Below are 15444 nucleotides of genomic sequence, written 5' to 3'. Positions count from 1 at the left end.
TAGAACTGCAGAGCTGGAAGGGACCCTGTAGATCATCAAGTCCAGCCCCTCTCAAGGAAGCCCGGTGGGGAATCGAACCCCCAACATGTGGCTCTGCCACCAGTGGTCCAAACCACTGAGCTGTCTATCCGGAATGACGGCAGGCTCCCTTTAAATCTCCCTGTCACCACTGGTGTGGCTGGATCAGTCCCTCCTCCTCCTCCTCCTCCTTCCATACCTCTGGAGGCACAGGGCTCTTAAAGGAGTCGCAGATTTTATAGCAAGGACGTTCCGTGCCTCCTCCTTTCTTCCCGGTGGGCACCGCGTAGCCTCCTGAGCTGCTCTTTGTTTGCCAAGCCTAGGCCTCCCTCCAGCTGTCCTGCCTTCCTGCCTGCAGCCCGCTTGGCTGGGCCTTGCTCCATCTCTCAGGCCCCCCACCCACCCTGGCCTCCCCTTCCCATTATTACCTGGCCGACTGTGAAGTCATCTCCCCTCCGCTCACAGCCACCCTTAAAAGGAGAAGGCACACAGGGCTGCTGGCTGGCTGGCTGCTCTTGGGCTGCAGCACAAGACCCACAATGCCTGCTCTGGTTGGACCCGTGTGGCCAGCAGGGTTGTGGGAATGCAACACAGCGGGAGGAGAAAAGGCACCGGTGTCTGGGCTGGGGGGTGGTGGTGGTCATGAGCAAAGATGGTCCCTTCTGACAACCTTTGGGGATGCTAATTAGGTTGATGGGAGTTGGAGTCCGACAGATATCTGAAGGATTGACCCGAGCAAAATAGCTGGTTGGTAGGAAGTGTGGGAATCAATCTGCATCAGCACAGTTACACTCTTGAAATAAATCGAGTAATGGATCAGGAATTTTGCATTTTACAGTCACGTGGTAATCATCTGGTTTGGGGGGGTCAGTGTGTGCATCCCCTTAGGAAAATGTTGACTCCATTTTTAAACTGTGTTGTATATTGGCTGAAGGGGGGGGTTAGAAGCACCGCATTTGAGGGTTTTCCCTCCACCCACCAGCTCAGCCGGTTTTGCAGTGTCTGCCTCTCACAGCCACCAGCGGCTGCTACTGTGATGTTACATTTAAAAAAAAAAAAATTCTTGCAATCTGGCATAGCGCTAGCACAGAATGCCAAATGGGGGAGAACACAGCGTGGTTTCCCTGCAGCCCAGCACACACCTAGATAGACCGGCCGACAATACCCCCCCATACATGGAGTGGAGAAGAGAGGGAGCAGGAAAGACACGCCAGTGAATGGCAAACGCTACAGACACCGTTTACACCAACATAAGTATATGCCAAAATGCCTGAAAACAAATCTATTTCAAATAAACAACCCATTTCAAATACATCATTAAAAAAAGAAACCCAACCAGTGAACACATTTTCCAAAATTTCCATGCTTCTATGTGCATTGTGTGTCACCTTTTAAAAACTGACTTCAGACATTCTTAACCCCATTCAAATAAAGTGCTTCTTCCCCCATTCCTTCCCTTTATTTTTTTGGCTTGCACATAACCAGAATCAGCCTCTTGGAGGGGCCCCTTGTCCAAACAGCATCCATTTTGTCTGGGAAAAACCCTCCAGAGAAGCCCTCGGGAGGAAACGCAGTCCAGGAAAAGGTCCCACGAAGGTTCTGGTACTCGGCAGGAAGACGGGGGAAGCAAGGGTGCCGTGAGGAGCCAGGCTCCGAGCGCCCCTGGCGTGGCTCTGTGGGCCACGTTGGGATCAGCGTGGCTGCGCTGGAATCCGGCCGCCTCACCCCCCCTCCCCGTGCCATCCTTTCATGTGATCTCCCTCGTCGCCCCTTTATTCCCCTGCAATGTGACACCTCATCAGAACACATCGCGAAGGGCCCGGGGATCAGAGGCAGAAAGGACGGAGGGGACGAGGAACGCAGGGGCATGTCCTGCGTTGGGCTAAATTTGGAGTCGTTCTAGTGACTTTAATGGTATCGCGGTGGATTTACACTAGGGTTAGACCAGGTGTCAACACCGTTGTTGCACCCAAGTCTTCGTGGCATTTGACCTTAATGGCACAGCACTCCGCGGTTACAGGTGGCACCCCAGACACCTTTTTCTGGCGCAACAGACTGTCGTTATGACTTTGATGGCTATGAATTTTCTTTCTTACGTTCGTTCATGCGTCCGTTTGTTCATTCATTCCGTCTTTCTTTCCCTCTCTCCCCTGCCTCTTTTCCTTTGAACAAAGCCAAGTTTCTAGTCCTCACAGCAGTGGACGTCTTTTTCACAGTGTCATGGTGACAATGAAAAGGAAAACAGGATAAACAGGGAATCGGGGATCAATCCAAAAGAAGCCCCCGTCTCGCCTTCCGGCCTGCTTACTGAAACGTTCCCAAGGGCGGTGTTGGCGTCACCTTTACAAAGACCACGCGCCCACCCACAGCAGGTCAGCGCTGGCCGCCTCCAGGAAAACTATATGCAAAGCCAACCCGTTCAATGACGGCAAAGCTATGGCCGTTATGCCTTGGGACAGGCCAGGGGTTGGTCTTTGGGGGCAGAATCGCACCTCTCGGGCTGTCCCCATCTGCTTTTGGTGAGTGCCTTTATAAAAACCAAGAAGCCTGCTCCTCCTCCGTCTTGTTGGGACCCCCTGGGTCTGGGCAGAATCAGCTCTCTCGCTGCAAACCAAGGAAGCCGCTTCCCTCCCACAAGGCAACCGAGCCTTCGACCAAGAAGAAGGTTGTCCCCTGCCTTGGAAGCCGAGGGTGGCGGTGGCCGGGGTGGTGGTGGCTCCTAGCCCAGCCGCCCTTGCCTTCCCGGTGGCCACCTTCTTTCCGACCGAGGGCACCCCTGCCAGACCTGTCCGGGGGGGCATGGCTGGTGGAGGGAGATGGGGTGCCCAGCTATGCATGGAAGGTGCAACGGGGGGGGGGCAGCTGGGATATTTACAGCCCGTGGTGGCACAAGAAATAGCACAGCACCATGGGGTTGCTAGTCATTGAATAACCTTTGCGGGCTTATTTATGCTGAGGCTGAGCTTCTGCCCCTCGCCACCCACCCTCCAAGGGGCACCGAGGATTCAGCCATTCCAGATCGCCCCTCATCAATCACGCCGGCTGCTGGCTTGGGTTACCAGGGTGTCCCCGTAATGACAGCCAGTTAATCCTGGACTCTTTAGCTGGGATTACTGTCCATCATCCTTCATTACTCAGGGGCCCAATCACCGCCCTTCTTTTCCTGGGGGTGGGAGAAGGTGCCGGCCTCCACTGGACGAGCGACGCTCACGGGCCCCGAAGGCCTGTCATCGTGGCTATAAATAAAGTGACTTGTTTGCAGAAGAACAAATTTAGCTTGTCCAGAAGGTCAAGGTGGCCGGGAGCCCAGTCTGGCTCCAAATAGACTTCTATTAAAATGGTTGGCGTTTTTTGAGTTTCCCTCCACCCAAAGGAGGAGAGAAGGCTGAGTGAGGGGGCAGGAAAGATGGAAAGAGGGTGGAAGGAAGGACAGGGAGATGATTCCCCCCCCCACCTTCCTATACATCACCTTCACTTTTGCACAGGGTTGAAAGGAAGAAATTACTGGAGGTGACTACAGCACCCATTATCCCCCAGAGGCCATGCCAGCTTAGGGATTCTGGAAATCAAAGTAATTTTTTTCCAGTCTTTGCCGACTGCCCAATACGATGCAAGAAAACAGTTTATCAATCCCAATCTGGTTCACTTTGGAACTCGTCTTTTTCACACTAAAGAGGAGAAGGCTTTGGCTGCAGATCGCTCTTGAACATAAGGAGACCTCCCTGCGTGCAGAAAGCTAGCATGTCAGGGAGGAGGCTCCTGCCCTAGCTATTGTCCTGGCATGCTAGCTCTCTTTGGAGAAGGAACGTTTTTTTTATACAGGGAAGCACTCCGTCCTGGAAGCAGAGCCGGCCCGACCCTGAGAGGAAAGAAGCCGTTGCCTCAGGCGGCCGAGTTTCTGCTGGCATGGCGGCCCAGCCGTTCACAGCCACCACCTTCCCCTCTGCCCCTCCTATTGGCCACAGGAATACTAATGGAGGGAAGGGAAGGGGGGAAAAAAGAGAAAAGGATGAGGGTGGCAACAGCAGCAGTGACTTGGGGTGGTTTTTGAATCATCATCGGCTACCCGGTTGCTTTCTTGCTGGGAAAGAGGGAATTTTGGGGGGGGGGGCGGGCAGGGGACTTTATTAAGCCTTTCCGGTTCGATCCTCTCAAGCAGCCGGGGATTATATTTTACCCCAGTGCTTTCCCAACCTCGAGTCCCCAGGTGGTCTTGGACTACAACTCCCAGAAATCCTGGCCAGGACAGCAAGTGGTGAAGGCTTCTGGGAGTTGTAGTCCAAGAACCTCTGGAGACCCCAGGTTGGGAACCACTGGTATAGTGGGGACAGAGTGTCAGACTGTGATTCCAAACCTCGGGTTCCCAGATGTTCTTGGACTACAATTCTCTTAAATCCCAGCTGGCACAGCGAGTGGTGAAGGCTTCTGGGAGTTGTAGTCCAAGAACCTCTGGAGACCCCAGGTTGGGAAGCACTGGGAGTGTCAGACTGTGATTCCAAACCTCGGGTTCTCAGATGTTCTTGGACTACAATTCCCTGAAATCCCAGTCGGCACAGCTAGTGGTGAAGGCTTCTGGGAGTTGCAGTCCAAGAACATCTGGAGACCCACAGCTGGGGACCCCTGTGATGCACAGCAATAACTGGGTCACCTCTCTGCCCTTGCTTGCCCGATAGGGACCTTTGGCCTCGTGGCAGCCGAGAAGATAGGCCATGTTATCCCTGCCCCTCACTCTCCATAGACACACACACACACACACGCACACACACACACACGCACGCACGCACACGCACGCACGCACGCACGCACGCACGGATCTGGGTTCTAATAAGTCCCGACATCTTCTGAGAAAGAAAAAAAAAGAGGGTGGCGGGCAGGAGGGTACCGAGACAGAAAAGGACATCTCATCTACTATTGACCTCAGTTGACCTTACCATCATCTACCGACTTGTCCTGCCCTCCAGGGTGGGGATCAGCCACTGCCCCGGATTGTCAGAGAGAGAGAAAAAGGGTGTATGTGAAGTCAAGTATGTTCCCTCATTCTCTATTTGCTTATAAACAATTATTTTTTAAATAAATTTCTTCAATTTTTATTTTCACTGAACTTGATCAACTACCTATACCATGATCCTGGTGAAGAGATACACTGTTTGTATATTGTTTACATTGTTTGTGGTTTTGTGTTTCTTAATTCCCCCCCCCCGCTCCTTTGATTTGTATTTTAAAGGATGTTTTCTTTTAGTTTTGTTTCTTTGTATTTCTTTTCCCTTTTCTGATTTAAGTACATTATTTTTAAGAAAAGGAAAACGGCAGAGAAAAGATGATCTGCCCTCTTGAAAGATGATCTGACCTCTTGAAGGGAGGTCAAATGAGACACCTGGGTTGTGTTGAAAGGAAAACTGAAAGCTGTGTGTGTCGGCCATTAAAAAAACAAGAACAGCCAGACTTTCCGTGTAGAATCTCAGACATTTGGAAGGGAAGCGTGGCACGGTCGGAGCTGATCGTGAAAAATGGAAATCACAGGGGAAAGAGATACAGCCTGGGGTTTAAAGGGAATGATGGTCTGTGTAATCCCTTTCTTGGTTTAGTAACAAATTTCAGGTTAAGGGAAACTAACAAATTTTTGTAACATTTGGATAGCTCAGTGTGTTATCCCTCTGGCTGTGGAGCCCGAGGTTGGGAATTCGAATTCCTCACAGGGCATCCATGACTGGGGCTGGACTGGATGATCCAGAGGGTCCCTTCCGGCTCTGCCGTTCTAAGATTATTGTTATCTATGGCTGAAGTTGAGTTCTGGAGGACTAGAAAGCTCGTGGCTTGCAACATGTTAGTGATCCAATGAAAGTATTGTACAATCTGGAATTTTGCTTCGATTCGTGGATCAATCTGATTTTGAATGTTTAATTCTGGTGAGTGATGGCCTCCACGGGCATCATGAACGAACCCTCTCTGTTTCACCCTCTCCCTCCCGTCCCTTCACACAGACTCCGGCCGCGCGGTTCTCCCTGCTTGCTTCTCTTCCTGTCCTTTCCTCCGTTCTGCTCGGCTTTTGTGGCTTCCCCTCTCTGCCATCGACTCAGTCTGGAAAACGGCTCCCAGACCAGAGCATTCAAGAAGCTGCTGTGGGGTGAATGAGGGAGGAAACGGGGACCAGGCAGAGGATGCTGAAGTACGGAGGTCTGGCTATGGAGTGGGATGGGTGAGACTGGCTTTCTGAAGGACGCCGTGCCCCATCAGCCAATACGGGGCGCGTCTGGGTGTCTGGTCCTGCGCACACCCTTGTCTGCTGGCGGGTGGACTGCAGAAAGTGGCCGACGTTTTGGTTATCTCTTGGTGGAAAGTGTAGAAAGGGATAGAAGACGCCAAGGAAATATGTAATATGTAAATAATTGTGTTCCGTCAAGTCAATTGGGCGTTATGGTGACCCTTTTCAGGGCTTTTTTGCTAGAGACTCCTCAGAAGTGGTTTTACCATTCCATTCTTCTGGTGGCTCATCTGGAACGGCGCAGCTGGCCCAAGGCCACCCAGGCTGGCTCTTCTCCCTGAAGGCACAAGTGGGGAATCGAACCGCCGACCTCTGGCTCTGCAGCCAGATCTCTAAACAGCTCAGTCAGTTGATTCGCCTCTTGTGCACAGATGAGAACATGAAAAGGACTTGAAAATCTGTAACTGAAACGACACCACTTCTGACTCAGCCGTGATCTTATCAGGTGGCCTTGAGTTTGTCACTTTCTCTCAGGCCGTCCTGCTTCGCAAAGTTCTTGTGAAGGTAAGAGCGGAAAGAAACAGGGACACATGGGGAGCCCTGCAAAAAGAGCGCATGGTGAAATTTTCACGTGGAAGCACTAATGGGTACGGCTCACCACAAACCACAACAGGAAGGGGCTCCTTTGAACCTTCTATTGGGGAAGGACGGAGCGGGAGATGGGATCCCCTGGGGCTGAAGCCACTCTTTTCCTGGGGACCGGCGGGGGGGGGGGGAGAGAGGGGAAATGTTTCCCAGAAGATTGGCTTTCCAGCTGTCACAGCTGTCTCCAAATTCCACCCAGCTCGGCCTTCCCACAGCTGTTGGGGAGAGCTGGGGAAGGAAAAGGCGGGGGGGGCACGGAGGGGGGGCGATGTTGATCAAAGCTGCCATGGAGAGCCGGTGGGACCATACGACTTTTACAGAGAGGGAATGCCAGAAAAGTAAGAAGACCAGAGGGTGGAGGGGGCGGCAAGATGTGTTTTAATCAAAACAATGAAAACATTGACTGGTATTACACAACAGATACGAGTTTTCACCCAAAATCCAAGCATCTGTTAAATATATTGTTACCATCACTGTTATTGTTGTTGTTACTGTTATTGAAAGAGTGCTTTCTGTTTTCTGTTTCCCCCAACCCAGTGAGTTCTTCAGACGTCTTCGATTATGGTTCCCGTGATCCTTAGGAACATGATGATGGGAGTTGTAGCTCGGTCTGTTGGCAAGGGGTCTGGTGGGGAAAGGTTTCTGTCTTGCAGGTTTTAAGAGCAAAGGATGGGACGGAGCCGGTGTCGCTGCCTCCGAGAACATGAGCCGCCTGGATTCCCAAAGGCCTGGCAGAAGCCGGTCTGTCTGAGTGGCCGGGAGGAAGACCGGCTGAAGGACATGCTGTCTCTCTGCTCCGTCACTCAACGGAAAGGGAACCTGGGAACCTGACCAGCTCCTTGGGATGATGATGATGCAGGAGCAGCTCTTATGGCCCGTCTTTCATGGCCTCATTAGCTAAGGGAGGGGTGGAGGGGGAGAGCAGCTTCTCCCGCTCACCAGGGACAGCCAGCCTTGGGGAAGGGATGCCCAGCCGGGAGAAGAGAGAGAGAGAGAGAGAGAGAGAGAGAGAGAGAGAGAAAGAGAGAGGGAGGACCTGCCCGCAGGGGCCCTCAGGCTTCTGATGCTCAGCTTCCTCCCTCTTAGATGGCCAGGGCGGGGTCAGGTCTCTGCCTAGAATAATCTGGGGAGCGGGCCATCTCTGCCTTGAGCATGCCTCAGTCTCAAGTTGTCATCCACAGAAGGGGCTGGCCCGTTTTTGGCCTTAATTCCTTTAGTGATTTAATTAATTGCATTTTAATTTCACCAAAACTTGTGGCAAAGCAGTGGGGCCACCACAGGGAAGGCCCAGTTTGAAGGGCTAGATTTCCGGGCCTCCCTCGGGGCGGCCACCTGTGTAAGACGTCAAGGCGCCTTCATGTAGATTGGGCGTCACTGGACTACAGACACGTGCTTTCAGCAGTGGAGGAGTGGGAAACTATTTTGCCTCCCTTCTGCCATCATCACCGAACGGCTAGATAGCTCAGGGGCTTAGGCATCTGGCTGTGGAGCCATACGTTGGGAGTTTGATTCCCCGCACCGTGCCTCTTTGACAGAAATTGGACTCAGTGATCCATAGGGTCCCTTCCAGTTTCAAGATCATGATGATGATTTGGCATTAATTGCTCTAGAGTGGGCCAGAGGACTCATGCACAACCCTATGGGGCAACTTTTTCCCTCTGCCTCAGAGTTTCCAAAAGTCCCCGACCAGCTGCTGCCGGACACACAATCTGGCGCTTGAGGTGCCTTTGATCTGATCCTGAGGGCCAGTCTTTTCCATGCGCCTGCGGGGTGGTGTCAGAGCTAAGGAGCAAGGATGAATGAAATACCCAAGGGGATAATGTCATCACGGAGACAACTGGTGCCGAAACGGTGCATATTTTGCCGCGGCTTTGGTCCGACGAGCCTTCTGAACGAGAAATGCTGCCCTCCCAGCTGCCCTCTTTTCATCCGTCCCCATGTCTGCCTTTCCCCCGCTTGCTGTGCGGACCGTGGCTGATTGGCACCTGGTTAGACTGCACTCAGCTGTCCCTGATATTTGACACACACCGCCCTTCTCCCGGGCAAGCCAAGGAACGCTGCAGCCTTGCGAAAGGAAAACAAACATGTGAGAGAAGGAGGCGGGAGAGGGTTAAAAGACAGCCGGACGTGGACAGCAAAATCACCTTCTAAGAAGTTGCAAACTTTGTTTTCAGGGGTGTGAGACCAGGACTTAGACATTGGCGTGGACCTGCGGGGGGGGGAAAAGCTGAATTTTCAGAGAATAGCTACCTTGACTCCATGAAAGAGACTCCTGGGGTAGATCTAAGACACAGAAAGAGGTTCTCCAAATATCTCACGCAGAGAGAGTGCCCATAACCAGGAATGCCTGCTCTTCTGAAAGACTAGCACCCCCCAATTTTGTGCTGTCCTCTTCCTTAATTATCTCCTGGCACCAGATCTGAAGCCTTGGGCCTTGCTGTCTGGAGGACTCTTTCAGCAGCTGTAGAGCGGGACACGCCGTGATTTGGTGGACTTCAACAAAAGGATCCGTCTCTGGACCTCTGGGACTATGTCCGCGTTGTTGCAAGCCACGGATGGAAACACTGACGGGATGCCACCGAGGACTCTGGCTGGGACACCCAGCACAGAGAGCGGAGGTAAGGCATGGGGGAGAGAAATGAGTTTTGGAAGAAACCAGCTTGCCTGGGTTGCTTTTGAACTGCTGGCCGTTGGAACAGTTGAGTCTCTTAAGGGGTGATCTGGAGATCCCTTTGCACAGATCACGTCATGTCGTATATTTGCCACAGGATGGAGGTGGACAGAAAGAGCCGAGAATGGGTCATGGGAGGTCCAGATTTCCACGCTATTCGCGCAGACTTCTTTTGCCTCATTGTCACCTTGGCGGCAGCAGATCTAACAGGTTTTGGAACTTGCCTCGTGCCTCGTGTCCCCTATAATCAGGGTGGCTGAACCTGTGCCCACTCTTTGGGTGCATGTTGACAAGGTAGGAGATTCCAAACTAGGTTCTCAGTTATGAATGAAGAACATTCTACTTCAGATTCAAACGGATCCTTTGTGGGTGAACCTCCAACAGTCATCATCACGGTGTGTCTGTGTTTCTCAACCCGTTTTTGGGTAAAGGTAAAAAATATGTACAGTGGTGTCCCCCTAGACAATTACCCCGCAAAACGGTTTATTTACTAGATGATGACTTTTTGCGATCGCTATAGCGCTTTGCAAAACAGTGTTTCCTATGGGTGTTTTTCGCTGGACGATGTTTCGGGTATTTTTTCAGGACTGATTTTCGCAAGACGATTTTGACAGCTCGGTCCGCGACTCGCAAAACGGTTTTTTTAGGGACAGATTTTTGCAAGACAGCGATTTTTACAGCTGATTGGTGCTTCGCAAAGCGGTTTCTCTATGGGCGATTTTCGCAAAACGATGACGATTTTTCCCCATTGGAACGCATTAAATGGATTTCAATGCATTCCAATGGGGAAACGCTTTTCGCAAGATGATGTTTTCACAAGACAGCGATTTCAGTGGAACGAATTAACATCGTCTTGCGGGGCACCACTGTATATCTCTCACATCCACCTTTTCAGACCTGCCCTCCCTCAAAAGTGATATCTAAAATTTGAAATACTATCATTAAAAACAAACCAAAACATTAGTCATATTGGGACCTCCCTCCGATTGAGATGCCCCGCAGATACAGAACTGCAGGTGCCGTGCTTTGTCTTGCGATGACAGACCGGCCTCCGGGAAACTGATTCCACTCTGTCATAGAACTCTTCACTCTGCCCTGCAATCTTTCTAAATACGTGGGATTAACCCAGGTCCAGGCAGAGAGCTCTTAAACTCCTGATTATCTTCATTTCCTCTCCTGCTCATAAACAAGCCTCTCTAGTATTTAGCGATGGTGGTGGCATCTCTGCCAGACCCAGGGTTGACCCCTGCATGAGGTGGCAGCCTCAGAGGGCACGTTTTTGGTGCCATGAAAGGCTGGGAAATGTTCAGTTGTTGAACATGGTATGTTTTCTGTTTTATGGCCTATCATCCACCATTGTTTCTGAGTTTTTTTTAAAAAATGGAAATATGTAGCAGGTATTGTAGAGCGCATAAATGGTATCAAGAAGAACTGGGAAGGAAGGAAGGAACTGAGAGGGTGACTTCACTATCTAGTTGCGTCACAGTTTGCATCAAATTTGGCACGGCTAAAACTGAATTGAAAAACAACCATTTTATGAGATAAAGCTTAGTGTGGTGAAATCCAGCATTTTTCATTAGGGAACCATCTCATTTAACATAGCTTGTGGTTTTATCTGGAGTTTCTGGATCTTTGAAGTGCAAAACCTGTGCTCAACCAATGAGCTACGGTGGCGGCTTCGTCCTCCTCCGACATAAACTGCTAATAGGGTCTTATAGGTCTTGGGAATCCTTGAAACTATTTCCTTTGCTTTTGGTAATCCCCCACCCCTGTCAGTCTGCATGTCCATCTTTTGAAATGCTGAAAAACGAGGCTGGCCTACTTTGGTTACATAATAAGAAGGCAAGATTTTCTGGAAAAGACACGCTGAGAAAGGTGGAAGGCAGCAGGAGAAGAGGAAGATCCAATACAAGATGGATTGACAGCACATAACAGCAACATCTTTTTGATCCTTTTTTCTAAAAAAAATGCAAGGTGCCTTGTTATGGTCAATCAAACACCCCTGTTGCTAACACCTCCTTTGTTTCTGGTCTCCCCCAGGAGAGAACGGTGAGGCTGTTCATTGCAAATCCTCCGATTCCAGCGGCGAAGAGGAGGCGAATGTGGGGAGAAAGAAGCCCCGGAGGCAGAGGACCCACTTCACCAGCCAGCAGTTGCAGGAACTGGAGGCCACCTTCCAGCGGAATCGCTACCCAGACATGAGCACCCGGGAGGAGATTGCCGGCTGGACCAACCTGACAGAGCCCAGGATCAGGGTGAGCGGAGGGTTGCCATGAGAAAGGCAAGGCAGGGGGAGAGGTATTAGGAATGAAGCTCCCGAACTTGGCCCTGGGCAAAACCAGATGAGACGGAGAGCCCATCTTTAGAACATGTTCCAGAGAAGGGTACTTCCAAAAGCAGGCTATGGGTACCTCCCAAAGACCAGCCCCAAAGCAAAGTGAGTTAATGCGAGAAACATGGGGCAAGCGGCTGCGATAATCACATGTCTTTCAGCACTTAAGGAATTCTCTCTTCTAATAAACTGCAAGCTGTAATCTATCGCTGAGCCCTCAGCTGTTGACATCTTTTTACAGTGAGAGGCTGACTTGCCAGACGCTCAAGTGGATGGGGAAAGAGTCAGCAAAGTTCAGAGGAGGGCAACAGGGATGATGAGGGGACTGGAAACCAAGCCGTAGGAGGAAAGACTGAAGGCAGTGGACGTGTTTAGCCTTGAGAAAAGAAGACAGAGGGGAGAGAGGAGAGCACTTTTCAAGCACTTGAAAGGCTGACATGCGAAGAAGGGACAGGATCTGTCCTCGATCATCCCAGAGTGTAGAACACATAATAATGGGCTCAAGTCACAGGAAACCAGATTTAGGCTGAATATCAGGAGAAACTTCTTAGCTGTTAGAGCAGTACAACAAGGGGACCCATGACCTCGGGAGGGGGTGAGCGCTCCAGCGCTGGAGGCCTTCAAGAGAATATTGGACAACCGTCTGTCAGATATAACCGATGCTTTGGATTTATATTACCATAATTGTATATATGCTGTTGTTAGCCGCTCAGAGTGGTATAAATATACCAGATGGGTGGGATATAAATCAAATAAATAAATAAATAAATAATATACTTTGATTTGGATCCTGCCTTGAGCAGGGGGGTTGGACTCGATGGCCTTGGAGGCCCCCTTCCATCTCAATCATTCTATGGTTCTCAACCTGAGCAAGATCAAGGAGCCCCATCTGACTTCTCTTTCACTGCTGGGTAAAAGGCTGTGTGCAGCACACTTCTAGGGTGACTGATGCCATCTAAAGGGGCGCCAGAGGACAGAATGGTATTAACAAGTGTCTGGGGTGGAACGGTGTTCATAATGCTATAGAGAAACATGGGAACCTTTCAACGATCTAGGATCAGCAGGAAAGCAGGTTTAGAGGATCCTTGTTCCATGGGTATGCTGAGCTACAGAAATCTCGGTCCAGAACGGCAAGGCCTGCTTGATTGGAAGGCGCCCCATAAGTTGGTCTGCAGGCATCAATGCAAACCTTCCCCAACCAGTACGGGATTCTTCTAGGGGAGTATCTCTGTCTGAGAGCTCCCCTAGCTCGGTGGGTTGGAGCAGTTGGGATGGCAAGTCTGAATCCCTGCTGTGGCTTCCAAGAGAGGGTCTGGTCTGGTCTGGTCAAACTCATCCAGAATAGGTGTGGACGGCAGAATTCCCATCCTTACCAGATGTGCCCTCTTGCGCGCCTCGGGCAAGCTTCAGGATGGTGTCCGAGCACCCCTCCAAGGAGGGTCTGGGAAACCATTTCTGAGTGTTTTATTCTTAGAAAACCCGGGAAAGTTGCCATAAGTTTGAACTGGCACGAGAGAGAGAGAGAGTTAATCTCTTGGGTTCTAGGCAGTCCCTGAGTCATGGCGTGGAAGCTTGGAAAGCATAATTCCTGAACAACGTGGTTCCTGCCAAGACCCCAAACTATGTCTCACCCGGAAAAAGCCCCCGCTCCCCTGAGAAGCCGTGTTGGCCGCCTCCCTCTTATCCTTCTGGTGGCGGGTGAAGACCACACTTTTTGGGCAGGCTTTTAATAGCCATTTGGGCCAGTGAAGAGTTTCAGCTTTGGGTGCTGCTTATTATTTTATCATCCTCATCATCTTAGAACTGCAGAGAGCTGGATGGGATCCTCAAGTCTGCCCCCTGTCAAGGAGGTGCAGTGGGGGGGGAATCAAGCCCCCAACCTCTGGCTCCATAGCCAGGTGCCTTAAGCCCCTGAACAGTCTGTTTCAATCTATTTTCAAGCTGTTTGTATCAGCTTTACCTAATCATTTTAATAGCAATCTATGTTGAGTTGTTTTCTTAATATAATAATTGATCCTGTTATTGATTGGCTTGTGTTCCAATGATTGGGAAGCCACCTTGAGCCCCAGATGATTGGGGGAAAGGGAGCACAGGAACAAAATAAATGACTAAAGAACCCCCCACCAATACATTTTCCTCTCTAGATGCCAGTGCTTGGTCACTTTTGGTACCCCAGGGCAAAAATCCAGTGGCTCCAGCTGGCGTCAGATGTCCCCCTCCCCTCCCTTGATTCATCATCATTTAGTAGCAGCTGTCCTGCAGCCCTGGCTGGCTACTTTCAAGCTGGCCAGTGGCCAGTCTGGGCTGAATGGGAGGTGCTTGCACAAAGGACAAGAGGATAAATTCGGAGGTGATACTACTTCAAAGAACGGCCGCAGACAGTTCCTTCTGCTGCCTTGTACAGTATTCATGGGGGAGTTCTCTAGGCACACGTCTCTCTCCCACCGATTCATGTTTATTATTTATTTTACTAATTTGTTTTATTTATAAGTCACCTTCCTCCTGACAAGGGGACCCAAGGCGGCTTGCAACCTTAAAAGCATAGAATTGAAAACATAATAAGTTGAACATTAAGACAGCAATTAAATGTACACTAATTAAAATATATTTGAATAATTAAAAGCAAGTAAACCTTAAAGGTGTCTTAACTTTTCAAAGCCATGATTCCTTGGTATATGCCCCCCCCCATGCGTATGGGTTCAAAGTATGGGTATGCATTTGAAGATATATTCAGAGGGGAAAGCGATGGAAACGTCTCGCTCAGATTTTCCTGCTTAAAGCAACTTGTTATTGAATGGATTACAAGCCACTGAAGGAAAGAGTTCAGCTTTTTTCCCCTCTTCCCGTTTCTTGTGTTTTCTCCCTTTGTCACAAGGTTTGGTTCAAGAACCGGAGAGCGAAGTGGCGGAAGAAGGAGCGCCACCAGCAGCCGGAGCTTTGCAAAGGGGGCTTTGGTGCTCAGCTCAACAGCCTGCCTGGGAACCCCTACGAGGACCTCTACCCAAGCTACACGTACAGCGCCTGGGCCCCCAAGGGTCTCCATGCCAGTCCGATCCATAACAAAGGCTTCCAATTCTTCAACTCCATGAACCTCAATTCCTTTCCTCCCCAGGGGGTGTTCTCGGCAGCGGGAGGGGCGTCCATGCCTGGCGTCTCATCTTTGGAGACCCTCAACAGCCTGGCGAGCCCCGTGGGTCTTCCTGGTTCAACGTATGGACCCGGCGCTCCATCACCGTATGTGTACAGGGACCCCTGCAGCTCAAGCCTGGGGGGTTTAAGACTGAGAGCAAAGCAGCCGCAGCCCCTCCTTAACTACAGCTCCCCGCAAAACCCCACCGTCAGCCCGAGCGCCAGCCAGTATCCTCTGGACAGGCCAGTTTGACGCGGAGGCCTGGAAGAAGGATGGCCGGCTTGGCGTCCCTTTATAACTGTTCCTGTTGGTCTCTGGAGAAGGGTTGGTCAGGGAGAGATAAGACTCCTCAGTCCTGACAAGAAGGGTCTTTTGGGTCTCCTCCCTTCTAGACATCATCACGTCACCTTCCTCTCCCAAAGTCTTCTAACCTTCCTCGTGGCCTT

The 15444-nt window shown here is 50.8% G+C and overlaps 1 protein-coding gene across 1 annotated transcript; it reads left to right on the top strand.

Annotated features, from left to right (window-relative positions):
- The first annotated feature begins 8914 nt into the window (after positions 1-8914).
- On the top strand, positions 8915-15373 carry LOC110072240 (pituitary homeobox 2). Its single transcript, XM_020780402.3, has 3 exons — positions 8915-9483; positions 11577-11791; positions 14744-15373. Exons 1-3 carry the CDS (start codon positions 9396-9398, stop codon positions 15248-15250), a joined length of 810 nt encoding a protein of 269 aa, XP_020636061.3. The 5' UTR covers positions 8915-9395; the 3' UTR covers positions 15251-15373.
- The last annotated feature ends 71 nt before the right edge of the window (positions 15374-15444 follow it).

Source organism: Pogona vitticeps, chromosome 8, assembly GCF_051106095.1.
Source record: "Pogona vitticeps strain Pit_001003342236 chromosome 8, PviZW2.1, whole genome shotgun sequence".
Lineage (NCBI taxonomy): Eukaryota > Metazoa > Chordata > Lepidosauria > Squamata > Agamidae > Pogona > Pogona vitticeps.
The sequence above is the reverse complement of the archived record's forward strand: the minus strand, read 5'-3'. Positions and strand labels throughout refer to the sequence as shown.

Coding starts and splice junctions, on each gene's coding strand:
- LOC110072240 (XM_020780402.3), top strand. CDS start 9,396: ATGTCCGCGTTGTTGCAAGCCACGGATGGAAACACTGACGGGATGCCA. Junction 9,484..11,576: donor ACCCAGCACAGAGAGCGGAG/GTAAGGCATGGG, acceptor GGTCTCCCCCAG/GAGAGAACGGTGAGGCTGTT. Junction 11,792..14,743: donor TGACAGAGCCCAGGATCAGG/GTGAGCGGAGGG, acceptor CTTTGTCACAAG/GTTTGGTTCAAGAACCGGAG.